Below are 23,685 nucleotides of genomic sequence, written 5' to 3' on the forward strand. Positions count from 1 at the left end.
AAAAATAAACATTTTCTTATTTTCAAGGATTTTAATATTCAAAACACATCCCAAGTGGCTGAAACACATTATGGCCCCAAATTCATGAAATCAATGATTCAAAAATAGTAAATACTTAATGATCTTTGAATAATTGAAATAAACTGTCCAAATAAAACGAAAGGACTCCTTTTACATCAACCCAAATTTTTTTTTTTAGATATGGCCGAAATAATAGGCCTATAGAGTTCGTGCATCCAAGCCACATATGTATGTGTATCTCATATGTGTATCACACGCACAAACAAATTTTTTATATGGAGAAAGCTAGCAACAAAATGTCACCTAAAGCGATTTGTAGTTTAAGTTACACTCCCAAGTGTCAAATCTTAATCAAATTGTTGAAAACACATATTATTATTTAAATTTTAATATTTTTATAAATTGGATCAAGATAATTTTTTGTGCATTCATACTATATAATAGGGTGCAAAAGAAAATACAAAACAAATATATTCTAGGACTTAAAATGACCAAACTACACTTGAAATATGTGGGGGCAATTTGGTTATTTTAAATTTTTACAAATATTTTCTACTTTTTTCATGGTATATGATAGTGGAAGTAGATAAACATAAAAGTTCATCTTAATCTGATTTATCGAAAAAAAATTAAAATTCAAATAGTATACATGTTCAACAATTGTTCAACATCTAACTGCTAGAAAACAATTGTTCTAGCATTGCGATATTGACAATGCATGTGCATTATCACCATCCACATACATGGATTCTTACAAGGATGCAAACTTGCTCTTTTCCTTTTTCTTTTTTCTTTTTTTTCTTTTGTTAATGCAAGCATGCAAACTTGCATTTGGTCATGAGTTTATACTCGTAAGTGATTACCCCTTTCCAATAATCTAGTTTAACATGGGACCCCTGTCATATTTACAGGAATTAAAAGTTTGAAAATGGCGCAAATACGGTAAATTATGAACACTTGGGAAAGTGTGTTTATAAAGCGTACTACTTTCAAAACTTTAAATCTTGAACTCATGATTGATGAGGTTAATTAAGATAATAAAAAAAGGTTACGTAACACCTTAAACTGTAGAATTGAGACCCAACTAAAAAATCGATCGCACAAGGTCCAACGCTGGAAAGCTCACCAATTAACCATCTTGACTCCCAGATGTTGGATAAGGAGAAAAAAAAAAAAAAAAGACTTCAATCCTTTACAATAATGCATCTTCTAACATATTATTTGGTCCATTCATTTTTAAGATTTTAAGATGTTTACATATATGCTCCATCCCCACTATTTTTGGAGCTTTGAATTTCCTAATTATCGAAATAAATTTTAAGAACATAAAAGAAGTTTCTATACCAAAATTACACTTTTTAATAAGATTTGGAGGTGCAACTTGTTTTGATTGTTTAAGTATTACCTAAAGAGGACACCTTATACAAACCTCACCCCACAATAATTTACATACAGGGATAATCTACAATTTATAACTCCTCAAATTATAATGATTAATGTTAGAGTGAGTATGATTGATGAATATACTAAATATGAGGTGTGTTTTTTTAAAAAAAATTATTTTTCATATTTTGCTTATCAATTAAAGGTATTTGTGTAAATATCATTAAAATACAATATGCATTTTTTTTATTTTTATAACAGGTAAAATTGAAATTATTACTAAAGGACAATGATACTCTATAAATAAAGTTTATCGACACTAACTTTTTGAATGCTATTGTACTTTTATAATAAAAAAATTAAGTTGTCTTTAATGATTAAGTTATCTATTAAAATAAATGTTCATACAAAAAACAATGACTTTTCAATAAATTTTACACCTATCACACCTCACTCTAACATCACCTTTACATTTTAATGTTTTTTCAATATATACACACATCACCCATCTTTTAAAGGGATTGTCTATAAGAAGATCATTTATTTTTTGTACAAGGAGGTCACAACCATTTTAGTCTCTTAAAATTTAAAAAAGGTGGTTGTAAGAGTGTCATAAATAAACACAAAGTTTCAAAAAAAAATTCTCATGATTCACCACAAGCCATTAAATTTGAAATATAATGAGTGAGAATGATTGTGACATCCATATACAAAAGATAAACAATATCTTTGTACATAATCCCATATTTTAAAAGGTTATTAACGGTGGACAAACCTTTATAGATAAATTATTGACATGAGCACTACCTATACCCCACGAGGGGAAAAGTTTATATAGATCCTAGGCCCTAAACAATCAACTTAGAACCTATCTCAAAAATTTTATTAAAAGAAGTTGTTTTGATACCTAAATATACTCAAATTGATCATCTTAATACCAATATACATGTACATGAGAAAAAAATGGATTTCAAATTTTGGAAATTGTAATACATCTTAAGACCGTCAATTTTCAAGGTTTTAAAATGTTTATAGATCTGCTCGATATATAGTATTTTAAAAACTTTAAATTTTATAATGAAAGATGAAAAAATATTTGAAGGCTATCACAAAGATTTTCAATATTGAAACCATATTTCTCAATACTATTTAAAAGTGGACTCTAATTCAATATTGAAACCATATTTCTCAATACTATTTAAAAGTGGACTCTAATTTGATTGTTTAGAGGCTCCACTCTATACAAACCGCACCCTTCCCCAAAGCTTTTAAAAACGTGGGTTTAACGCGGGGGCTCAACGAAATAAGAAAGATAGGTCAAAGCTGGCTCCCATTTGCATGCTACATGCTTTTGCATGCAAGGGGGAACGCGTGCCCTTCGATGTTTGTTTGTTTTAGGGCAGTTTTCCTTAAAACAGTAATCACACTCCCCAGGTGTATCAACTTCCATGACAACTAGCCATTGAGGGGTGCCACTTCACTTGCTCTTTTAAAGGTTGCCTCTCATAAAACTGAAAGATAAGCACAGGGATTGTATATAATGAACAAAACACATTTACTTATTATAACATATGATGAATTCGAGAAAATTTCTTTTGAAGTTTGAACTTGGTCGATAAAATAAATACAGCCACCCAATTTCACATCTAGTGGTCAAGATTAATTGTAAGAATCTTGTACCAAAGGTAGACGGTCTCAATACGTGTGGAGTGCGGTTTGTATAGAGTCGAGGCTCTAGACAATCAAAGTAAAGTGCACCTTCAAATAGTGACAAGAAATGTGGTTTCAATACTGAAAATCTTTGTGATCATCTTAAAATATATTTTAATCTCTAATTATTAAATTTAAAGCTTAAAAAATTGTGTAGATCGAACGGATCTATGAAAACTTGAAAATCTTGAAAATCTTGAAAATTGACGGTCCAAAAATGGTTACAAGATGCACTATTTCCAAAACTTGAAATCCATTTTTTTCTCATGTCCATGCATCTTGATGTCGAGATCATCAATTTGAAGATATTTGGGCATCAAAATAATCTCTTCTAGTGAAATATTTGAGAGGGGCTCTAATTTGATTGTTTAGATCCTCGGCTCTAAATAAACTTTTTCCTTGTATACGTTTCCAGGAAATAAATTATCTGGTTGTGCATCAAGCTAGGAAACGAGGTTCTATAGTTCCCTTCCACTATGATGCCGCCCCCCCCCCTCAATGGTCATTTGATAACCAATTTTTTTGGCATCAACTGTTAAATTATTCGTAGTGATTTACTAGGAAAGCTATTGTAAGATTGGGAAATTTCTCTATTTATCAAAAAGGACAAATGGAGACTTCTTTTGTCGAGAGACGCCGAGAGATGCGAACTGCCACGCAATACCGACGAATTCTTTCAACAAATGGAAAAATATGAATTTCTCATTTTCAAAGGAACTTTTTTATTTGCCAATTTTACTTTTTCTTAGAAATGAAATCTTATAGAATATTTGAGTGTGTGCACCTCATTTGTGTGCATTAGTAAAAATACAAAGTATAATTTGTAAAAAGATAAATGACCAAATTACCTCAAAATTTTGGATGAGGTTTCTATAAGTGGTAGGCTTTATGAAAACATAGTAAAGCCTCACCTTAAATCCTCGTTCAGAAAGTACTTTCGGCGACGTAAATCTTTATGATAGCTCTAAAATCAATTTCCAACGTTGATAATAAAATTTGAAACTTAAAAAATGGTATAGATATTGCGGAATCTGTGAACACTTATTTTTAAAGCAAAATGGACGGTCTAGACAATTTGCTATTATATACACTATTTTTAAAGTTTGAAATCCTATTTTTTTTCCCCAACCATAATATTCAAGTTGAGATTATTGATATAGAGATTTTCCAATGCTTGACTTGCAATTTCAATGAGTTACGAAGTGAAGATTTACTTATTTTGATACGGCTGCAGCCCTATCAAACCATTTTCCTAAAATTTGTAGGGGTATTTTTTGTTCTTTTATTTTTTAAAATATTTTCTACATTTTTTACGGGCTCTTGAGTGTGAAAAGTATGGATGCCCAAAAAGTTTGCTCAATCTGATGCACAAAAAACAAATATTGAAATACTCAAAGGAGCTCTTGACCATCCAATCAAACCCGGATAATTGATATTGATCGCATTTCACTAATTAATGATAATGTTTTGTGTGATCCAGATAGTCCATTTTGTTAGACATGCAATAGATGAGTTATGACTTTCAAACGTGATCTCGACCATCCAATCAAACCCGGATAGTTGATATTGATAGCATTTCACTAATTAATTATAATGTTTTGTATGATTCAGACAATCCATTTTGTTAAACTTGCAATAGATGAGTTATGATTTTAAAATCTCATTCCTTTAACAAATCTCACCATCTCGTCAATGAAAACTTCAATGAATAGTTAAATTGGATAGTTCACTTTAATGAACCATTAAAACAGACTAAATTCTGTCTCCAGGTTTACAAAATCCTAGTTTAAACCAAAGACTATTTCTTCAATCCCTTTGCTTCTCTCTCTCTCCACCGCACCCCCTCTCTCTAACTTTCTAACTTTCAAAAAGAGGAAAACTCACCTCCTATCTCGAATACATCATCATATAAAGTTTATTTCAATTATTTGGAATTGACTGTGTGAATTATGTTATGTCATTCAACTCTATCAAGGGTTATACTTTAATCAGACTAAAAGTCACCATATATCTTCTCACTACTTTTATTTATGTTATATTAGGCTTTATGCTTATTCTTTTAGAGCCTTCCACTGGAACTAAATCACTAATCCTAATGACATTGTATTAGGTCTACGCTGCAAATGTCTAGCCTGCTTTTCGTCATCGTGTCGTTTATTGAAACCACCCTGTCCACCTCTAAGTTCTTAATTAACGGGGGTAAATCCTTATAACCCACTATTTTCTTTCACTCCCTACTTTTTTATAAGAATACTTCATCAATTTCAACCTATCGCTCCCTCCATTTATTTAGTGTTTGATCCAGAGTACTTCACCCCTTGCTACCTCCCTCTCTCTACATTTTAATCAAGAATTCAAGAATGCTTCAACCCATTTCTCTCTTAATTGTTTAAGGATTCTCGCACTGCAATAACCCTTCTTTTTCTATTTGGATTTGCAGTCACCTCTTTAACCCATCACTCCCTCTGCTTCCTAGTCCCTCGCATCAAACCCACCCATCATTCTCTCTCCAAACTGATCCTTGCGTACCCTTTCTTTCTCTAGTTTCCACTCCACTCCGGGTGAAATAGAGGGCAAATAAAAAAGACGAGTGAACTGAAAAATCGTTGATTAGCCTCCCGAAGTAACTAGCATTGAGATTTTTCATATATTAGAATGTATGGCTTCAAATATTTAAGGAGATTGTATGTAAGGACGTTATTTATTTTTTGTACTTGGAGGTCATAACTAGAAAGATTTCTAATCTTGCACTGTCGAGAGAATTAGAATCTTCCCCTACCACATTTCTTAAGTCGAGTTTGTTTATGGCTTCCATCACTGCTGCACTTCCTGCATTTGTTTGCAAGTATGCATTTGTTTGCAAGTATAAGTTGTTTTGAAAGCCGTAACTTTCAAAATAACGTCAAAACAACAAATCTCGGGGAACCCGTCACTTCAGAAGTTCGGTTGCAGTCGAGTTTGTTTATGGCTTCCATCACTGCTGCACTTCCTGCATTTGTTTGCAAGTATAAGTTGTTTTGAAAGCCGTAACTTTCAAAATAACGTCCAAACAACACATCTCGGGGAACCCGTCACTTCAGAAGTTTGGTTGCAGCCCCATCCTCCCTGAAACAACGGGCCTTAGCTTCTTATACCAGTGCCATTTTTCTCCCCTTGGGGGGGGGGGGGGGTTTATGAATTGTTTTCTCATTGTCATGGTTGTCATGGTGGCCTAAATGTAATATATTTCTAGCTTCTCCCTGCATAGCTTAGTTCAAAATAAAGAATAGAAAAAAACAGCAAGATTCATCATGATCGTCAGCAAGAAATAAATGCGTAAGGGTGGCATTGGGCTGGGCCCGCCTTGGCTCTGACGCTTCCTTGTGCTCATAGGACCACGCCAGAAACAAATGAAGTAAAAAAAAAAAAAAAAAAGATCGGACAAAACCCGGCCCTAGCTCTATCCTTGGTCCATAATTTATGGGCCAGCCCGACATTTTTAGGGCAAGGCTGGGTTGGCCCACCCATTGCCAGACCTAAATGGAGAGGCGTTTCCTATATTTACTCTCATGTTTATACGTTACGAATTCGCATGCTTATCCGGTACAAATTCACGGGGACCACATCCCACCCACTCACAGAAGCACAAGGACCTTCCCCATCCCTTTTGCAAGTGCGCCTACGCCTTGCTTCCCCACTTTATCACTCATCACCTTCCTCCCCCTTTCTCACTCATTCGTACCAGACCTCCCCAGGGCCACCCTTTCTCACTCATTCCCTCTGATCTCACTACCAGACCTCCCCAAGGCCAGCTATGGACCAGGTCTTTCTCTCACATATATATGTATAATATATGTATGTTTGCTTCATTATATATATATATGTTTGCTTCATATGAATTTCGAAAGCTTCCACAAAACTTGACCTTATTGATGGTATTATTCAACACAACATTTACACTCGTGGCCTTCGTTTCCATGACTTCAAATGCTCCACAGAATCCCATGAAATGGCTATGAAATGACCCATCTCTCTTCCTGAGCATGTAAAAGAGCATTGTTCGTTGGTTTTCAGCGACTGCCTATTGATTTAACTTGTTAGGGTGGGTTTTGGTTAAACTTCGACCGTTGCTTTAGGAGAGAAGGTCTGAACAGCTTCGGCAACAGTGAGAAAGATGTTGTCTGGGCCGATGGTATCGGTGATCTTTGAGGCGTGGAGCTTGTCGATCACATGTTGTCCTGGATTAGCTAGTGCGAGCTGCATACACAGTTTTTTTTACAGTAAGCTCTGTCATTTCAAGTTATGGTGCATAATTTGGATTTCCCTTTCTCTCTCTCTCTCTCTCTCTATTTATATATATATTTGTATGAATGTATGTCAGGTTTTACAACACGGAGTTGACTCAAATCTGCCCAAGCAACTCGGGCTCGGCAGGTTGCGTTGCCCGAGTCCCCACCCCAGCCCACCAAAAAAAAGAAAAGAACTTGGGGGGAACATAATTAATGATACATTTTATCTGAATAGAACAAGAGCCAATTTTGTGTCTGACTTAATATTTGATTAAATCAATTACAAATGAGCTATATTTAGTTTTGTTTATAGTTTGTCCTTATATTTTTAATCATTCTTTACAAATTTTCCTGTGCTTTTGCATTTTCCTTAGAAAATAAAAGTGATCTTCAATGGTTTTCTTTTTCATTTTTTACTATTTGAAACTTTTCTCCAACAAATTATAAGGGTTTTTCCACATTTTTTACTTTTATTTTGGCCATTTTCGACCTGGGAGCAGTCTCAGGTTAGTCGACTTGGTCTTGCCTGTAACTTGGCCAGGTTCGTGACTGAGTTCTCAAATATTGATGTATATCATTCGAATCGATTTGGTAACTGGGTTTTAGTGATGGAAAAGGATGAGTATGGCATTGTGCTGACCAAAATATGTTGAATTTCTCTCTTGAGAGATATTTATTAATCCAGGTTTTAGTGATAGAGATCTTCCCTGAGGTTTACATATAGAAAATGATGAATATGTCCTTGAATTAGTCAAATAATGGTGAACTTCTCTCCGTTCTTGAAATGGTTAGCTGATGCGGTTTTTGAGGGACAGAAAAATGATGCATATGGCGTTGAACTCACTGAAATGTTCTAAAGTTCTCTTATACATAAAAGATGAGAAAAAATGTCCTTGTTATCTACATGATTTTTGAACTGTTACAATTACTTACCATGTATCGCCAATACTTTTTTAACTAATTTAAGAAAATTGCAGAGTTTGCTTCAAACGAAGATGGCTTCTGCTTCCAATTTTCAAAACTTAAGAACATAATGAGTATCCCTCACAGATTAATTTCATTTTTAATTTATTCATAATTTTTTATTTTTTGATATGTTCAAATCAATACCATTTTTACCTATGATTTTTTGTAGATTGCCAAACATAGGTTTGTGATAATTGATGTCATGGCTTTTCTATTGATTCCTTCTTTTTATATACAGGCATAGCTCAAACGCTTCATAGAGAAGCACGATGTATTGCATAGGTTATCTTCCTAGTTATAAGGTTGATCATAGTCATTTCTCACCTGAATATCTCGCTTTTGCAGGCTGCTATGCAGCTCTTCTAGAGCATGGATACCACTGGTGTCAATGTTGATAACAGCTGCACCAACCAAACTAGCAAATGTCAGGTACTAATAAGAAACGAGGCCCAAAACTCTCTCTCCCTGATTCTATATATATATATATATATATATATATATAGAATATTATTATGGAACTGATACTAGTTTCTTACGTGACATATCCACAACTAAGAATTGGATTCTTGGCAGGCCTTTCCTGTCTAGCTCTTGTGTTTCATCACTCAACCATCGGAGGATTCTGCATTTAGACATTGGAGGTCACTAGTATCTCTCTCCAACCTTTTATTTTGATAATATATACTTCTTTATCAATAAAAGAGAGGGAGAAGATAATTACCTCTCTCTAATATAGTTGGAGTTGGAGAAATAAATAGCTGAGTCCACCCTCAAAATAAGCATTCCAGGAACCTTTGTTGCTTCTGGGTACTGTTCTATGTTCCTATATATGGATGTTCTTGGTATGTTTCCAAGAAGAGCAGTGTGTGGTCGGGTTACATGGAGAAGGATTTTGGCAAAGGACAAAGAGATCTATTCACAGTATCAAATCAGGGTATTTTCTTACTCTTTTGGAAAGAACAGTCTCAAATATCCACTTAATATAAAAAGAATAATAATTTAGAATTTTAGCTACTTACTGCAATCAAGAGGCCAATCTCAACAGAGGAAAATACTACTCCAATAAAAGCTCCCATGCAAGCTACAAAGTCTAGCTTGTCGATTTTCCAGATGAGTAGTGCTGCCTCATAGTCAATAAGGCCAAGAACAGCAGAGATGATAATGGCCGCTAAGATTGCATTTGGGGTGTAATAGAATAAGGGAGTGATTACTTCTAGAGTGAGAAGAACTACTATTGACATAACAATGTTGGAAACTGCAGTTTGACATCCAGCCATGTAGTTCACTGCTGAGCGAGAGAAGGAACCTGCAAAAACCAGAGGTCCCAATGTAAGAATAGAAAACCATAATGTAACCAAACAATATATGCATGCAGAGATACATAGTACATACATGCAAATATGCATCATATATACATGACATAAAGACATACATATACATATACACATCTACATACATAAATGTGTCAATGTAAAAATGAATGAGAGTGGGACCTCCAAAGCAGGACATGACCCCAATTTGCAGGTCCCATTCTCTTTCTATTGCCATCCCTCATTTGAATGGATGATGATTGCCCTATGGACTTATGGTTTTCTCATGGTCCTTGGGATTATGCATTATAGTATACATCCCCTCCTTTATACTTATAAGAGTGTACTTCTCTTTCTATTTTGTTTGCTTACCTGTAGCCACATAACAAGAAGTTAGAGAACCAGTTAAGTTCATCACTCCTAGAGCGAGCATTTCTTTATTCCCATCAAGATGATAATCCTTCATGGATGCAAAAGTCCTTCCAATTGCTATGGCTTCCTGAGAAAGAGGAATATAATATGATCATATGGCCAATTTAAATAAGTGAAGCAAGAATTCATTTAAAGATTAGAACCATGCATACCGTCAGGCCTATCATTCCTGCAATCACACCGATCTTGAATCCTTTTGCTACATTGGGTCCAGAGAAGTAAATTTTGTGTGCCGAAGGTGGGTTGATACCCCTTCTAATTTTTTTAACCTTTTATCCAAACAAAGTAACATGAGTATGTATATCATAAAATTGTCATCTTATTCATGCATAAGTTGGCTTTTATGCTTCTTCCTAGCACAATTAACATAGGGAACTAGTTAAATTCAGGTTTAAGAGCTTACAATTTGTACACCATCCTTGTCGACCCGTGTAAGGTACACGAAAAGAGTGGATAAGATGACTGAAATCAAAGGAGCGATTGCAGAGACCCAGAACAGGCTCTTCTTCTTCTTTCCCTGGACTTACACTCGAAGCAATTAGGATACAAAATCTTATATACAAAATACATACGCGCATAAATACATGCTGTGTCTCACCAAAAGAACAGTGAGATAGACTTCTAATATGAAGAATCACAGCTGACTTCAAATGCACAGTATCCATATTTTTAATAAAGTCATTTTCTCCATGCATACTAGGACATAGGTCCAAGACAAGGAAATATAGTTGTGGATTACTTTTGATATAATAAACAAATTGCAGATTACTTTGATATCATAAACAAATGAGTAATCCATAACCTGTGCCAAATGCTTCTACATGTACATTCTATTTATGTACAAATGTATGCCAGTGTCGTGTTGTAGGTTATATGAATAAGAAAAGTAGATGTCAATGAATGTGTATATATTATTTAAGTGTGATAAGCCCTGTATATCCAACATATCCAAATTGAGCCAAAAATGAAGAGGTTTTTGAACCTACGGGAGAATATGGGTTTTGAACGGGTATTTTCTTTGGTAGATCTATCAATTTCAACCACTTGGAGCTACGCAACTAAGAAGAAGAAGAAATCATGAATCTTACAATGTATCTGGCTAGTAGGAGAAAAGCCAGGAAAACTGATCCTAGAACAACTGTCTGCCAATTCCACTGCACAAAGCATAAAATAACATGGCTCAGTTTGATGGAAATTGATTAAAAAATGGAGGAAGTAGTGCTCAAAATAAACCCAAAATTATAGGGATTTTGTACCCCATGGTGCACATTGCCCCAAACCGAATGCATGACAGAGATTATGTCAGTCTTTTTGGTGAATTTAATGACTCCAAGCAAGCCTTTCAGCTGTTGGAGAGCTATGGTGATGGCTGCTCCACCCATGAACCCAACAATGGCGGCATGAGAGAGAAAGTCAATCAGGAAACCAAGCCTAAAAAATATCAGTGTGAAGATCAGTAATTGTATATTTGAATGTAGAGGATGCCCTTCCTATATGTATTTACAGTCCTAACCATGTGTTGCAGTGAGAAAAAAAAGGTGGCGTTTGAGAACATAGCTCAATTGTGTGTGTGTGTGAGAGAGAGAGACCTCAAGAACCCGAGCGCTGCTTGAGTGACTCCAGCGAAGAATGTTGCAGTGAAAGCGAGACGGCGATACTCAGCTGCATTGTGCACAGGGTCTACCTCATTTTGGAGAAGAGTTCCCAATATAAGAGAGACAACAGCCACTGGTCCAATGGCTATATCCCTTGAACTCCCCATGAAAGCATAAACCAGAGGCGGCACAAAACTTGAATCTGTCAAGATTCCGAAAACCACAACTTAGAGATGAAGTTAGGAGGCCCCAAGTCACTCTCTCTCTATTCAAATTTGACTCAAACCCTCCTCTCTCTCTCTCTCTCTCTTCAAATTTGACTCAAACCCTCCTCTCGCTCTACATGTCTGCTTTCCAATTGAGCTATGATCTTGAACCTATCAGCCCCACGCCCCCCGCTCAAGCCCTCCACTCTCCCTCTTCCCTGAGCAATAGTTTTGAACCCCTCCCCCTTCTCTCTCTCTCTCATATCGGCAATATTTGACAAATTCCCACCTCTGCTCAGTGCATTAGTTTATTGAAAAGAACACTGAGCAATCAGTTACATAAAAAGATCATCCTGTTCCCGAACTATTGCATAAGAAAGATAAACAGTCAGGCCACGTAATAGATTCTATGCTAAGTCAAACAAGCTGACGCACTATGTTCATGATACATGGAGACAGCAGCATGGATGTTCAACAAGCAAACATTGTAAAGGATTAAACAGAGTCCAGTTAAACTTACAGAGCCCATACTGAGGATCCAAATTTGCCAATTTAGCGTACCCAATGTCCTGATTTCAGAGGGAGGGTCAAGATTTAGAAAAAGGTAGCCATAGAATTCGTTCAAGAATGGATTTTGATAATTTCGTATAACTTACCTGAGGTATGCAAAGACTGGCTATGGTCAATCCGGCGATAAGATCACCCTTGAATTTACTCAAACTGTAATATCTTCCCCATTCAAGAATGGGAAAGAGAGCTTGAGAACCCAAAATAAGCTTCTTGGACTTGGATTGGTCCTTGAAATGGCGAAATGGGTTATCTGCAAAGAAGGTTTCCTTGACTGTGGAAGTGAATTCGCTCATGAGCTTGCGTTTCGGAGGCAACCCGACCTTATAAACAGAGGGAATTTCATCTCCATTTTGGTGGAAAGATATCGCTCTGCTAATGTCATGCTCCTCGGCCTCTTGCTTGTCTCTCACAGAGTGTCCCATCTCAAACTTGGGTTATTTAGAGTAGAGAGGAAGAGACTAAAGAGAAGAATACCACCTGCATAAAGGTTAACTGTGTGTTAGCGTATGGATATGATTATAGTAAGATTAGTAAGTAATTTTCAATAATTATTGGTCTCTACTAGCCGTATATTTATACGGATCTTCAATATTTTTTATTAATTAATAAAGAGAGTATTGTGGTTTTAGCGAAATGTAAATGATGGGTGAACTGTATTCTCTCTCTTGCAGGACGAGATTTCTAGAAACCTTGTAGAGGAAAAGTGAAAGACGCAGTTACCCCTATCTCTCTGTGTCGTGTGTTCGCTTTCTATCTGTTTGTTTGCATGTGTGATGTGTTCTCTCTGTGCTTTTTTTGTGTATGTTCTCTCTGTTGTTTCTGTGTCCCTCTCTGCTGTGTGAACGGGAAGGAGAAATCTTGCTACGAAATTGTCTCTTTCCTTTATCAAACCTTAACCCTTAAACCAGAAATCCCCTTTATCAAACCTTAACCCTCAAACCAGAAATCCATGACACAGGTAGGGATATAGATACAGACGAACACTGGAATCCAAACCAAAAACTTACAAAAGAAAAAGCGGGTTAAAGAATTAATGGCTCCAAATTGGCCAAAGCACACAACTGAGAGAGAGAGCTCACTGATTTACTCTGGTTTTGTTCGTGCTGTCTCTATCAAGAATAGCAGCCATAGAAGACAATAAAAGGCTGTTCAAAGAAACCCGTTGTTTCAAAGTTCAAACAATGCTCCTCAGTTTCTTCGTCAGACTTGTGAATATGAACAAAGAGAGAGAGAGAGAGAGACTCTTAATGTGATCAAGAGAGAGAGAGAGAGGCCCCCTTCTTATAGGCAATTTACTGAAAATTCCAAGTCAAACTTCTCATCCGCCTTAGCTACGAACCTACTGCTAATTCTGTCTTGATACAGAATTAAGCTGGCAATCCATGAAAAATTTTAAAAAATCACAAACCCTTCGATTCATAATTAAAACCCATTGACCAAAAATTTTAAGTGATCTTGTACGGGTCAATGGGTTTTTTAAAATGGAAACTTAATTTTTTGGGAGGCAAGCTCAAGCCCATAACCCATTATTGCAAGGAGTTTCTCTATCAGGTCAGCCATTATTAAAAAAAAAAACCAGACATATGTTGACCTGGGGCTACATTTTATCTGAACCACACAAGAAAAAGAGGACTTTAGAGAGAGAAGACAGTCGAGAGAGAAAGGACATATATACCCCATTTTCGAATATGAACTTGAAAAGCGAGATATCGACGTAATTTTTTTTTTTTTCCTCTTAATTGTCAAAGTTCCTGTAATTTTGGAAAATATAAAATTTTTAATAAAAAACGGCGTGGCACTTAGAGAGAGAAAGAGAGAGGGGGAGAGAGAATAAGCATGCAACGCTTTGTCATTTACCGAATGTCATGACCAAAATTTCCTGCAAGATGGAGATAAAAGACCATTAAAATAAGATCCACGAGCTTTACCTGTGGATTACAAATCGAGAGAGAGAGAGAGGAATAAGAATTTATACTCTATAGCTCTCAACTTCCCACCCCACGTTGCAAACAGTACTTCGAAACTTCCCAATCACAAAACCAGAAAGCAAAACGTCAAAAGAAATATAATTGTATGCACAAACGGATTCAAAAGCCATCCACTCCTTAAGGTTCAAAAGAAGAATCAAGAATAATAAAGCAGACAAAAAAAAGGAAAGGCCATCAATTCTTTCTCATTTTGTTACCTCTTAGAGAGAGAAAGAGAAACTATTCCTGGGTGGAGCTGGAGGGCTCAGAAATCCCCTGACAGGCCTGGTAGGCCCTCTCTCTCTTTCCTCTTTTTTTCTTTACTTTAACAAATAGAAAAAAGGAGAAAAAAAAAAAAAAGAAATAATAAAAAGAAAAAGAAATCTAGAAAGGGTAGGCGGGTATCTCAAACTCTATATAATTACACTCCACTCTCAATGGTTTCCAAGCCTCTGTAGGTCAAAACATAAGCAAAAGAAATCACGTTCTCCTCCTATCTTAACTCCAAAAAATATAAAAAACACAAAAAAAGGGCAAAAGAGAAATGATACGGTTTTAGGTAAGCGGCGACTCGCTCCCCCTATTAAATAGTGGTGAGTCGCAAATGCGTCTAGATTCAATGAATGTAGAGACACCTCACAATAATCAGTTATTTAGTTGAGTTCGTTCTTTTATCTCATTCTTGCATGCGTAGTCTTAGAATTATTATTATTATTTTGGGTATGTTTCTTAGAGCTATCTATTTTATTTTATTATATTACATGTTATTCAATCTTTATTTAATTATACAGCTGCATATAAGGTGCGAATTCGAGTCATGGAAGAGGCAGGGAGTGGGTTGCCCAGTATTAGGTATGTTTGTGTTGTGCATGAGAGAGAGAAAGAGAGAGGGAGAGATAGGGTCACAAGATTTCACATAAGAGAGGGAGAGATAGGGTCACAAGATTTCACATAAGAGGGGGAGAGATAGGGTCACAAGATTTCAAATATATGATTATAAGTAATTCTGACCTTCTTATATTAAAAATAAGTAATTTCATTATTATATATATATATATATATTTAATATCTTACAAATAAGAGAGCGAGAGAGACACTTTTTCTTGGAAAGAGCACCATTTGAAAAGCCGAGTTACTCGGGCTTGGGCCCTTGCCGAGACCGAGTTTTTATGAGATGGAGGTCTAACTTAGGGATCTTAATTTTTTTTTAAAAAAATATCTCAAAAAATAAGAAATATAGTTGTAACATGTTTATTTATATTTTTCTATCATTTTGGCAAAGATTAGAAAGTATTTTGGCTATGAATACTTATTTTTATATTTTTCCCACCTTTTTAAAAAAATTGTGATAATATCCTCAATCACAAACTCATTTTTTAAAATCTATTTTTTGTTATTTTTTAAAAATACAGTTAGTTGTATTGTGTTAAAGTTTATTTTAAATATGTATTTTTTTATTTATTAGGACTTTTTATATGTTTTATTTTTCTAATAGTTTTCAACGGTTATAATACTCGACTCAAAGATAGTAACCGATTTACTCGGAATCGGGCGAGTAGTCAGTTGGGACATGTGCTGAGTAGCCCGCCTAAGTAGACTATTGGAACACTAAGAAAGAAGAGAGCGAGAGCGAGAGAGAGGCTGATTTTCTTGGAATATAAAATGGGTTTAGAGGTAGAAGTTTCTACATTGAGCGGCCAATTTTGCTCCAAATGTAATTGTCAAAAGAACATTTTATTACGTCGATGCAATGAATCGCTATTACGTGTCCTAGAATCGACATGATTGGAAAATAGATTGCTTTTATGCAACTGTATAGCTTTGGATATTTTTCGATTTGGAAGGTCAGTTATATTCGGAACGTCTTTTTCTTTTATCTAGTGAGGAATAAAAGAGAGGAAAATCATTTAAATGTTCACATCATCAATGAACAATTAAATAAACTTTCCAAACAAAGCAGATACTTTTTAAGAATTCATTCAGGTTCGTATTTTAAGAGTAGAATAGCATGATCCATATAGCCAGACTCTAGTTGGAAAAAGACTATGATGATCCATATTGTTATTTTTTAAAAAATTTTATTAAAAATGCTCATGTTGCCCTTGTTTAGGACATGTAACCATGAATAAGCGAGGGTGACCTGGTAATTTAATCCACTTACATCACATGATACATGATTCTCTTGGTGACTTTGGTGCCACTTAAGTAACATGAGCCCAAGATGTAAATACTCCTCCTTGTTTGGGTTTCAAACCCAAAATATGATATTCTATTTAACATCATAATTTGGAGTTGTAATGGAAACAAGGGGAGGTATTGAAGTCATTTTCTATAGGGGTTTTTAGTGTTTAAAATACATATTTGCCCTAAATTTGTCATGATTCCAAACCAGAAATAAGGGTAATTTGGGTGTTTTTTTAAAAAAATATTTCAGGTAGTACCTCAGTAAAATGATAAAAAAACTTACTATCTTGTTTATAAATCGGTAGATTTTACCCTGAAGATTTTTTAAGTGGTCTAACCATTTTATCGATATTTTTAAAAAACACAATTATGTTGCACAGGTTCTTGTGTGCCAAAGCATGGAGAGAACCGATCCAATTTTAGAAGGGCAAGTTTTCTATGCTTCTTTTACAACATAAAAGTTATATATTTCTCCTCATCCAATCGTTCATTTTGAATGGATGGCTGAGATGAACCCAATCATAATGTCATGTTTTTGCAATATTTTATTTTTAATTTTTTTACAAAATATTTTGATACGAAATTTTGGGCGTCCACTCCTCTCTTAAACTCTCACTTGTAAAAATATAAAAAATATTTTCAATAAAATAAAATAACTAAAATATCTTTGAAAATTTTAAGGGTATTTTAGTCATTATATTTTGTCGAAAATTTATGTGTTTTGTGGAGTGTTTTAAAATCTGAATCGATGGTTTAAATTGGTCACCCAATGGATCTAAAAAGTTGGCTTGCAACTGCCCAAGCCGGCTCTTGGTCCTCTAAAGATGTTTTTAAAGAAACATAAAAAAAATTGAAAAGAAACCCCCTTCCAAACCTGTGAAACACCAGGCAAAGGTTGAATTTTGTAGGCCCAGGTACCCCACTAGTTCCGAACCAGCTCCCTGATTTTCAATACACTGGATTTATTAAATTCTCATTCACAGGAAAAGAGTGGAAAACAATTGTTAAGTAGGTCTCCTTTTTCGGCCTTTTGATTTTGATGGCCTCTTTTTTAGAAATTGGATCCTTAATGTTCGAGAAAGTGTCTTGACTTGATCCCTAAACCGTATGCTCCTTAACCGGTCAACATTTTCTATTTGTTAATATTCCTGTGGAACCAGAGGAGTGATATTTTGGGGAAAATGTTTCTCCCAAAATATTATAGTTAAACTCAGTATTTAAAGTCCCGTGATTTCTAAGTTGGAAAAATTACAAATATATCTTTTGCGTTATTACAAAACTATCTAATAGTTTTTGTTAGTACCTATTTGTCTGTCTTTTTAATGTCATAACGAAAATTAAAAAAAAAGGAGCAATTTTATCCTTTTCCGGCTTTTCAACCACCGAATTCAGTGGATTTTCGGTTGTTCAACCACCTAAATCATGCGAATTTCTGTTTTTGAAAAACCAAAAATTAAAAATTTTCAGTTGTTGAGGAATCGAAAATATATTCCGTACGTACTCTGCGTATTCTATAGATTTTCCCTTTTTCAGTTGTTGACAACTAAATTCAATAGATTTTCTGTTGTTCAACAACCAAAATTTTAGATAACCATAAGAAAGAGTTTAAACCCTAAAGTAAAGAGAGAAACATAGGAGAGAAAATAGAAAAAAAATAGAGAAGAGTTTAAACCCACTCAAGGTATAGAGAAAATGGATAAACATCAGAGAGAGAATAGATTCATATATGAGAGAGTTTAAAGGGTAAAGAAGAGTTTAAACCCATCCAAGATAAGGTATAGAGAGAGAATGGATAAACATTAGGTGGGTTTAAACTCTTCTCTATCTTTTAAACTCTTCTATATGTTTATTTATTCTCTCTCTATACCTTAGATTGGGTGGGTTTAAACTCTTCTTATGTTTAAACTTTTCCTTATGTTTATCCATTCTCTCTCTACAATGATTAATCTACATAAATAAACATTGAGAAGAGTTTAAAAGGAAAAGATAAGTAAAGCGTAGGTGCAATAAAGGCATAGAGGATTTCCGTTCAAAATCCATTGAATTATGTTGTTTAACAACCCAAAAAAGAAAAATCCATAGAGAGCGAATAGGCAGAGTACCTAAGAAAAAAGATTTTGGTTATTGAAAAATACAAAATTTTGAATTTTCGGTTTTTCAGAAATCGAAATTGGTCCGATTTCGATTGTTAAACCACTGAAAATCCATTGAATTCGGTTGTTGAACAACCGAAAAAAGGTAAAATTACATTTTTTAAAATTTTTTGTTATGACATGAAAAAAAAAGAGGTAATAATGGAAACTATTCGGTAGTTTTGTAATAACGCAAACTATAACAGATATATACGTAATTTTACCTTATAAGTTTTTGTGATGGTACGGTCCCAACCTATGTTCCCCTCTAAAATCTCCCTCAATATATATATATATTTTTTTGTTATTTTTTTTAAGCTTGTATAATATTTTTTTAGGTCATTCTTAATTCCTACCTTATAAACCCCTACTTTAATTATTTTTATTTATTTTAAGAGTTTTATGGATCACAGCTTCAGACCCATTCAAACCTTATTCAAATCAATGATCCACCCCACATATCTAGGTTTTAAAACACTAATTAAACTTTGTTCCCATCAATTTCCGTGAAGTGATGCGTAAACTAGTTTAAAAGGAGCATTCATGGGAAACTAGGAAATTAACAGTATCACCTTTTTCAGTTATGTAGAATACGTATATTTTCGGGGCTATATAAATGTAGAAGAACAATAATTCTTCAAGATAACCCTCGGTGGAGTCCAAATGTTTTAAGCATGAATTATTTTATATAGAATACGTATATTTTCGGGACTATACAAATGTCGAAGAACAATAATTCTTCGAAATCACCCTTGGTGGAGTCCAAATGTTTAACCATGTTTTTATCAAGACCCGCTCTTTCAATATATTAGCACTGATTTCTTTTTTTAAAAACGAAAAATTACTGAAACAACTTTGATTGGACTTTCTTTACATCTTTTCCCGACTACTTTCTAAGAACAACTTTTACCCTGAAAAAAGCTTGTGTAACACAGACTCCCCTGAAGTAAAAAATCCTAAGGTGTAAAGATGAAACTGCCCCTTTCCGTACATCTTGGCATCACATTCCCATCATCATCATTGACAATTTGACACATATTCGTGTTGGACTAGAACCCAAATCGTACAATACTAGTCCATTACAAAATGAATGCCGGTCCAGTGATAACCTTATCGGACCGGCGTACCAACGTGCCAGATCCAGTTCCGGTCTAGCATCAAGAAGTGCTATACCTGTTGCAGGCAATGCCGAGCGTATTTTAATCACCGAACCGAATGCATTGCACATCAAATTGTCAGACGTCGTTACCAAATGATCGGACCTGAGAGTGCAACCAGAAGAAACACTACTGGACCGCAAAGAGAGAGAAGGCTTTCATGGGTAGCAGGAGAGAGACAAAGAGGGCCATGAAGCTTCCTAAAGAGAATGAATATTTTGGTCGTAATTTGAGCTTACTTTTTTACTAGGGGTAAACGCTATACAAAACAACATTGGAGTTTAGTGAATGATATAAAAAGTAGTTGGGGGGAGGAGGAGGTTGTCCAATAAGTTACATCTTGGGGATATATGTAATTTATACATGGACAGATATTATCATTTATAGCTCGCTACTAAACCATTCGATAATAAAAACAAAGGAAAATTACGTAAATATCTGTTTTAATTTTCATTATTATCAAAATACCAAATACTTTTCGTTATTTCTCATATGTCCGTTTTTTGGACTTTATAACAACTTTGTTTAAAAAAGATGAAACTACCCATTTTTTGTTTTTAAAAAGTTAGGCCAATTTCGGTTCTTCAACAACCGAATTTTTTTTTTTTTACATTACAAAAGTAAAAATGGTTTTTTTCTGAAACTCTCTCCAAACCAATCGAAGGTGAGAGAATAGAAAGTCTATAATGGCATTTTGCAGCTGTGAATTTGACTTTGAACCAGGGCAAAAGAGCATTGTTGGGAGCAAAAGTATTCGGAAAATTGAGTTGGGGGAAGATTGGGTGGTTACAGAAGTGTTAGGAGATTGAGTTGGGACATTGGGTGGTTGAGGAAGGGCACAAGTTAGATAGTTGGTGCCATTAATGGATGGGAGAGAGTGATAGGATTAGGGCATGAGAGAAATGAAGGGGAGCCATTCGAGGTTCGGGTTGAGACTTGGAGAGAGAGAGATTAGTGGGTTAAATTTATGAGAGAGAGGAAAGATAGAAAATTGAAAATTCAGTTTTTGAACTTGAATAGTCAAGAGAGAGAGGTAGAGAGAGAATAGGCCACAAGAGAGAGAAATTTTTTTTTAGTTTTTGAAGAGTTGAAAATTCAAAATTTCCTATTTTTTAAAAACTAAAATTAGTTTGATTTCGGTGTTTGAAAAACCGAAAATGGATAGTTTCATCTTTTTTAAAAAATTATTATGAAGTAAAAAAAAAACTGATATATCAATAATAATATAAAATATTCGGTATTTTGATAATAACGAAAACTAAAACAAATATTTACGTAATTTTTACTTCTTCAATAATTATTTTTTTTTTCGGATTTTTGACATCAATATTTCAGCCATCGTCGTCATACATGGGCTCAGGCATAATCCAACCCAAACCCTCCGAGGTTTGGACATTGCTAAGCAAGAGAGAGAAATTAGTTTAGAGATGAAAGAGAAAGGCATTTGTGCATATGAAAAAGTAGTTGCAAGTTGTAGAAAGGGACAATCGTGTGAAGATGATGAGACACAAAAAACCAAACAAGTTGACTTGAAGGACAGGCCGTGGGAAGTCTTCAAGTTTTAAACGACTTTGGAAAGGCAAGTCTTGAAGTTTGCTATTTGCTTTAGTGTTTAAACTTTAGACCATTATTTAAAAAATGGATTGGTGCCATGGGCAGGGTACCCCAAAACTTCATTCGGATCGGTGAATTGGTATTTTGGATTGAGAATCGATCAAATCGATTAGATTTAGTTTTAAATTTTTTTAAAAAAATTATTAAAAATTATTATAAATATTATTTTTTAAGAATCTAATAAGAAATGTGGGTACTATATTAAGAATTTTCATTTTTTCATCAATATGTGAATATTGAGATGTTATTTTCATGTATGAATAAATTTAAAATTTGTCTTATAATATCATTTAATTTTTTTAAAAAATATTTACAACTATAATACAAATAATACATTATATAATTTATAATGTAAATAAATGAACACATAAAATACAAGATTTGGTTATCAATGTATAATTATTAATAATAAACAAAGGTGTGACCCTTACAAATAAATAAATCTACAAAAATATAGAATTTTAAAATATAAAATTGTAATTATATTCTAATAAAATTTAAAAAATATATAGCTATCATACTTGCAATGTGGGATAATTGAAAAAGCAACTTTAAAATAGATTTTAAAGTGGTTTGGGCTGGTGTTATTTTTATTTTATTTTAAGATGTCCCATAAACTAGTAATTTTTTTAATGATCAATAAATTAGTATTGATATTATTTTTTGTTGTTCTAATGCTAATAACTTTTCCAATGAGTATAAATTATGGGTATAACGTTAATGAGTGATAACATTATTAACTTTTTCAAGCTATTAACGACACGTTAATGAGTTTAATGTTAATGAGTCACACGTTATACCCATTAACGTTATAATAAAGTAAAATTTTTTATTATTAATGACACGTTAATGACTTTAATGTTAATAACTAGTAACTCATTAACGTTAATGAGTGATAACATTATTAACTTATTAACGACACATTAATAACTTTTTCGATGAGCGTAAATGGACGACACGTTATACCCATTTGCAAGTTGATGAGTGATAAAAAGCATTTGCCCCACATCAATAATATGAGGGAGCTCTAAACCGAATAAAAGACCACTTGTCATTGAAAGAAGGCGATTGACATTTGTAGTAAACCAGATTGGTTTTGTCATTGAAAGAAGACGATTGACATTTTGTAGTAAACCAGATTGGTTTTGATCACACGTGTAACGATGCATGAAAAGCGATCGAGGTTATGTTTGCCACGTGTAAAACAAGTCTGCAAAAGCCAGAGGTTAGACATGTGCGTTTGTTGATCGTGTGTGACGATTCTGCAAAAGCCAGAGGTTAGACAAGGTCCGTTTGTTGATGATGGTGTGTGACGTTGCCTCTTAACGGTGCAAAGAAAATCCGGATGTCAATAAAAAAAAATTAAGAAGATAACTGAATTGCCCGATATTGTTTAGATAATAAATAAAGGTCTCCTATTTCAACTATGAGAAGAGGATAATAAATAAAGGTCTCCTATTTCAACTATGAGAAGAGGCTCTTCCTAATCTATGCAAAAGCCAAAGTAAGAAAGAAGGAAATTAAGGGGCTCTTCCCTAACGGTATGCAAAAGCCAAAGTAAGAAAGAAATTAAGGTGCACCTACAAAATTCATCGTTGAAAAACCCTCAATTCGATTATCTCAATGTTCAAATATATGAATATGACAAAAATAGCTTTTAAATCTTGAAAATAGTGTATCTTATAATGTATTATCTAGACAGTCAATTTTTAAGTTTTTATTTACTTGATCGACACTAATTTTGAACTTTTTTTATAATTAAAGATGAAAATAAATTTTCAAGACATCATAAAGATTATTTATGTTGAAACAACATATTTTGGCAGTATTTGAGGGTGTGCCTTACTTTAATTATTTAAGGCCTCTAACTTCCACAAACTGCACCCACTTAAGAGAGTCAAAGATGAAATTGGTGCGGGGAGAAAGCTAAAAAGAGGGGGAAAATAGAGGAGAGAGTGTGGAAATGGATAGAAAACGCCAAGGAATAGAGCATGAGGAGAGAGAATAAGGGTGGGGAGAGAGAAGTAAAAGTGCTTCTCTAGAAAAAGAAAGTCAGGAGATGAGACATATCTTTGGTCACACTAGAATCAATTTTGCTTTTGATGAGTTATTTTGATTTTTTATTGATTTTATAAATGATATATCTTTGGTCACACCAGATGCGGTTTTG

General features: G+C 34.3%; 1 protein-coding gene and 2 long non-coding RNA genes across 11 annotated transcripts; 2 read left to right on the forward strand and 1 right to left on the reverse strand.

Annotated features, from left to right (window-relative positions):
* Positions 1 to 6,774: 6,774 nt before the first annotated feature.
* LOC110006933 (uncharacterized) lies at positions 6,775 to 9,337 on the forward strand. The gene is made up of 3 exons (XR_016054876.1): positions 6,775 to 7,373; positions 7,475 to 8,777; positions 8,922 to 9,337. It is a non-coding gene; the product is annotated as an uncharacterized LOC110006933 (long non-coding RNA).
* Positions 7,003 to 14,737, reverse strand: LOC18422113 (sulfate transporter 1.3). 9 transcript variants are annotated; one of them, XM_088865741.1, is made up of 17 exons: positions 14,647 to 14,737; positions 14,437 to 14,484; positions 14,319 to 14,340; positions 13,541 to 13,606; positions 12,548 to 12,938; positions 12,412 to 12,460; positions 11,680 to 11,887; positions 11,347 to 11,521; positions 11,179 to 11,244; positions 10,494 to 10,607; positions 10,243 to 10,359; positions 10,031 to 10,157; positions 9,368 to 9,654; positions 9,070 to 9,260; positions 8,885 to 8,970; positions 8,673 to 8,749; positions 7,003 to 7,350 (listed from the first exon to the last, which is right to left on the reverse strand). In XM_088865741.1, exons 5-17 carry the CDS (start codon positions 12,881 to 12,883, stop codon positions 7,207 to 7,209), a joined length of 1,977 nt encoding a protein of 658 aa, XP_088721867.1. In that variant the 5' UTR covers positions 12,884 to 12,938; positions 13,541 to 13,606; positions 14,319 to 14,340; positions 14,437 to 14,484; positions 14,647 to 14,737; the 3' UTR covers positions 7,003 to 7,206. The 9 variants fall into 9 exon arrangements, with proteins under 9 accessions (XP_088721867.1, XP_088721866.1, XP_088721870.1 ...); XM_088865740.1 differs by lacking the exon at positions 14,437 to 14,484; XM_088865744.1 differs by lacking the exon at positions 13,541 to 13,606.
* On the forward strand, positions 9,555 to 11,165 carry LOC148782598 (uncharacterized). The gene is made up of 2 exons (XR_016054877.1): positions 9,555 to 9,677; positions 11,116 to 11,165. It is a non-coding gene; the product is annotated as an uncharacterized LOC148782598 (long non-coding RNA).
* Positions 14,738 to 23,685: the final 8,948 nt, after the last annotated feature.

The sequence above is a fragment of the Amborella trichopoda genome, chromosome 4, assembly GCF_054954075.1.
Source record: "Amborella trichopoda isolate Santa Cruz 75 chromosome 4, AtrichopodaSantaCruz75HAP2 v2.0, whole genome shotgun sequence".
In the NCBI taxonomy this organism is placed as follows: Eukaryota; Viridiplantae; Streptophyta; class Magnoliopsida; order Amborellales; family Amborellaceae; genus Amborella; species Amborella trichopoda.

Coding starts and splice junctions, on each gene's coding strand:
- LOC18422113 (XM_020665026.2), bottom strand. CDS start 12,883: ATGGGACACTCTGTGAGAGACAAGCAAGAGGCCGAGGAGCATGACATT. Junction 10,608..11,178: donor TCCTACTAGCCAGATACATT/GTAAGATTCATG, acceptor GTGTAAGTCCAG/GGAAAGAAGAAGAAGAGCCT. Junction 10,158..10,242: donor CAGGAATGATAGGCCTGACG/GTATGCATGGTT, acceptor CCTCTTTCTCAG/GAAGCCATAGCAATTGGAAG.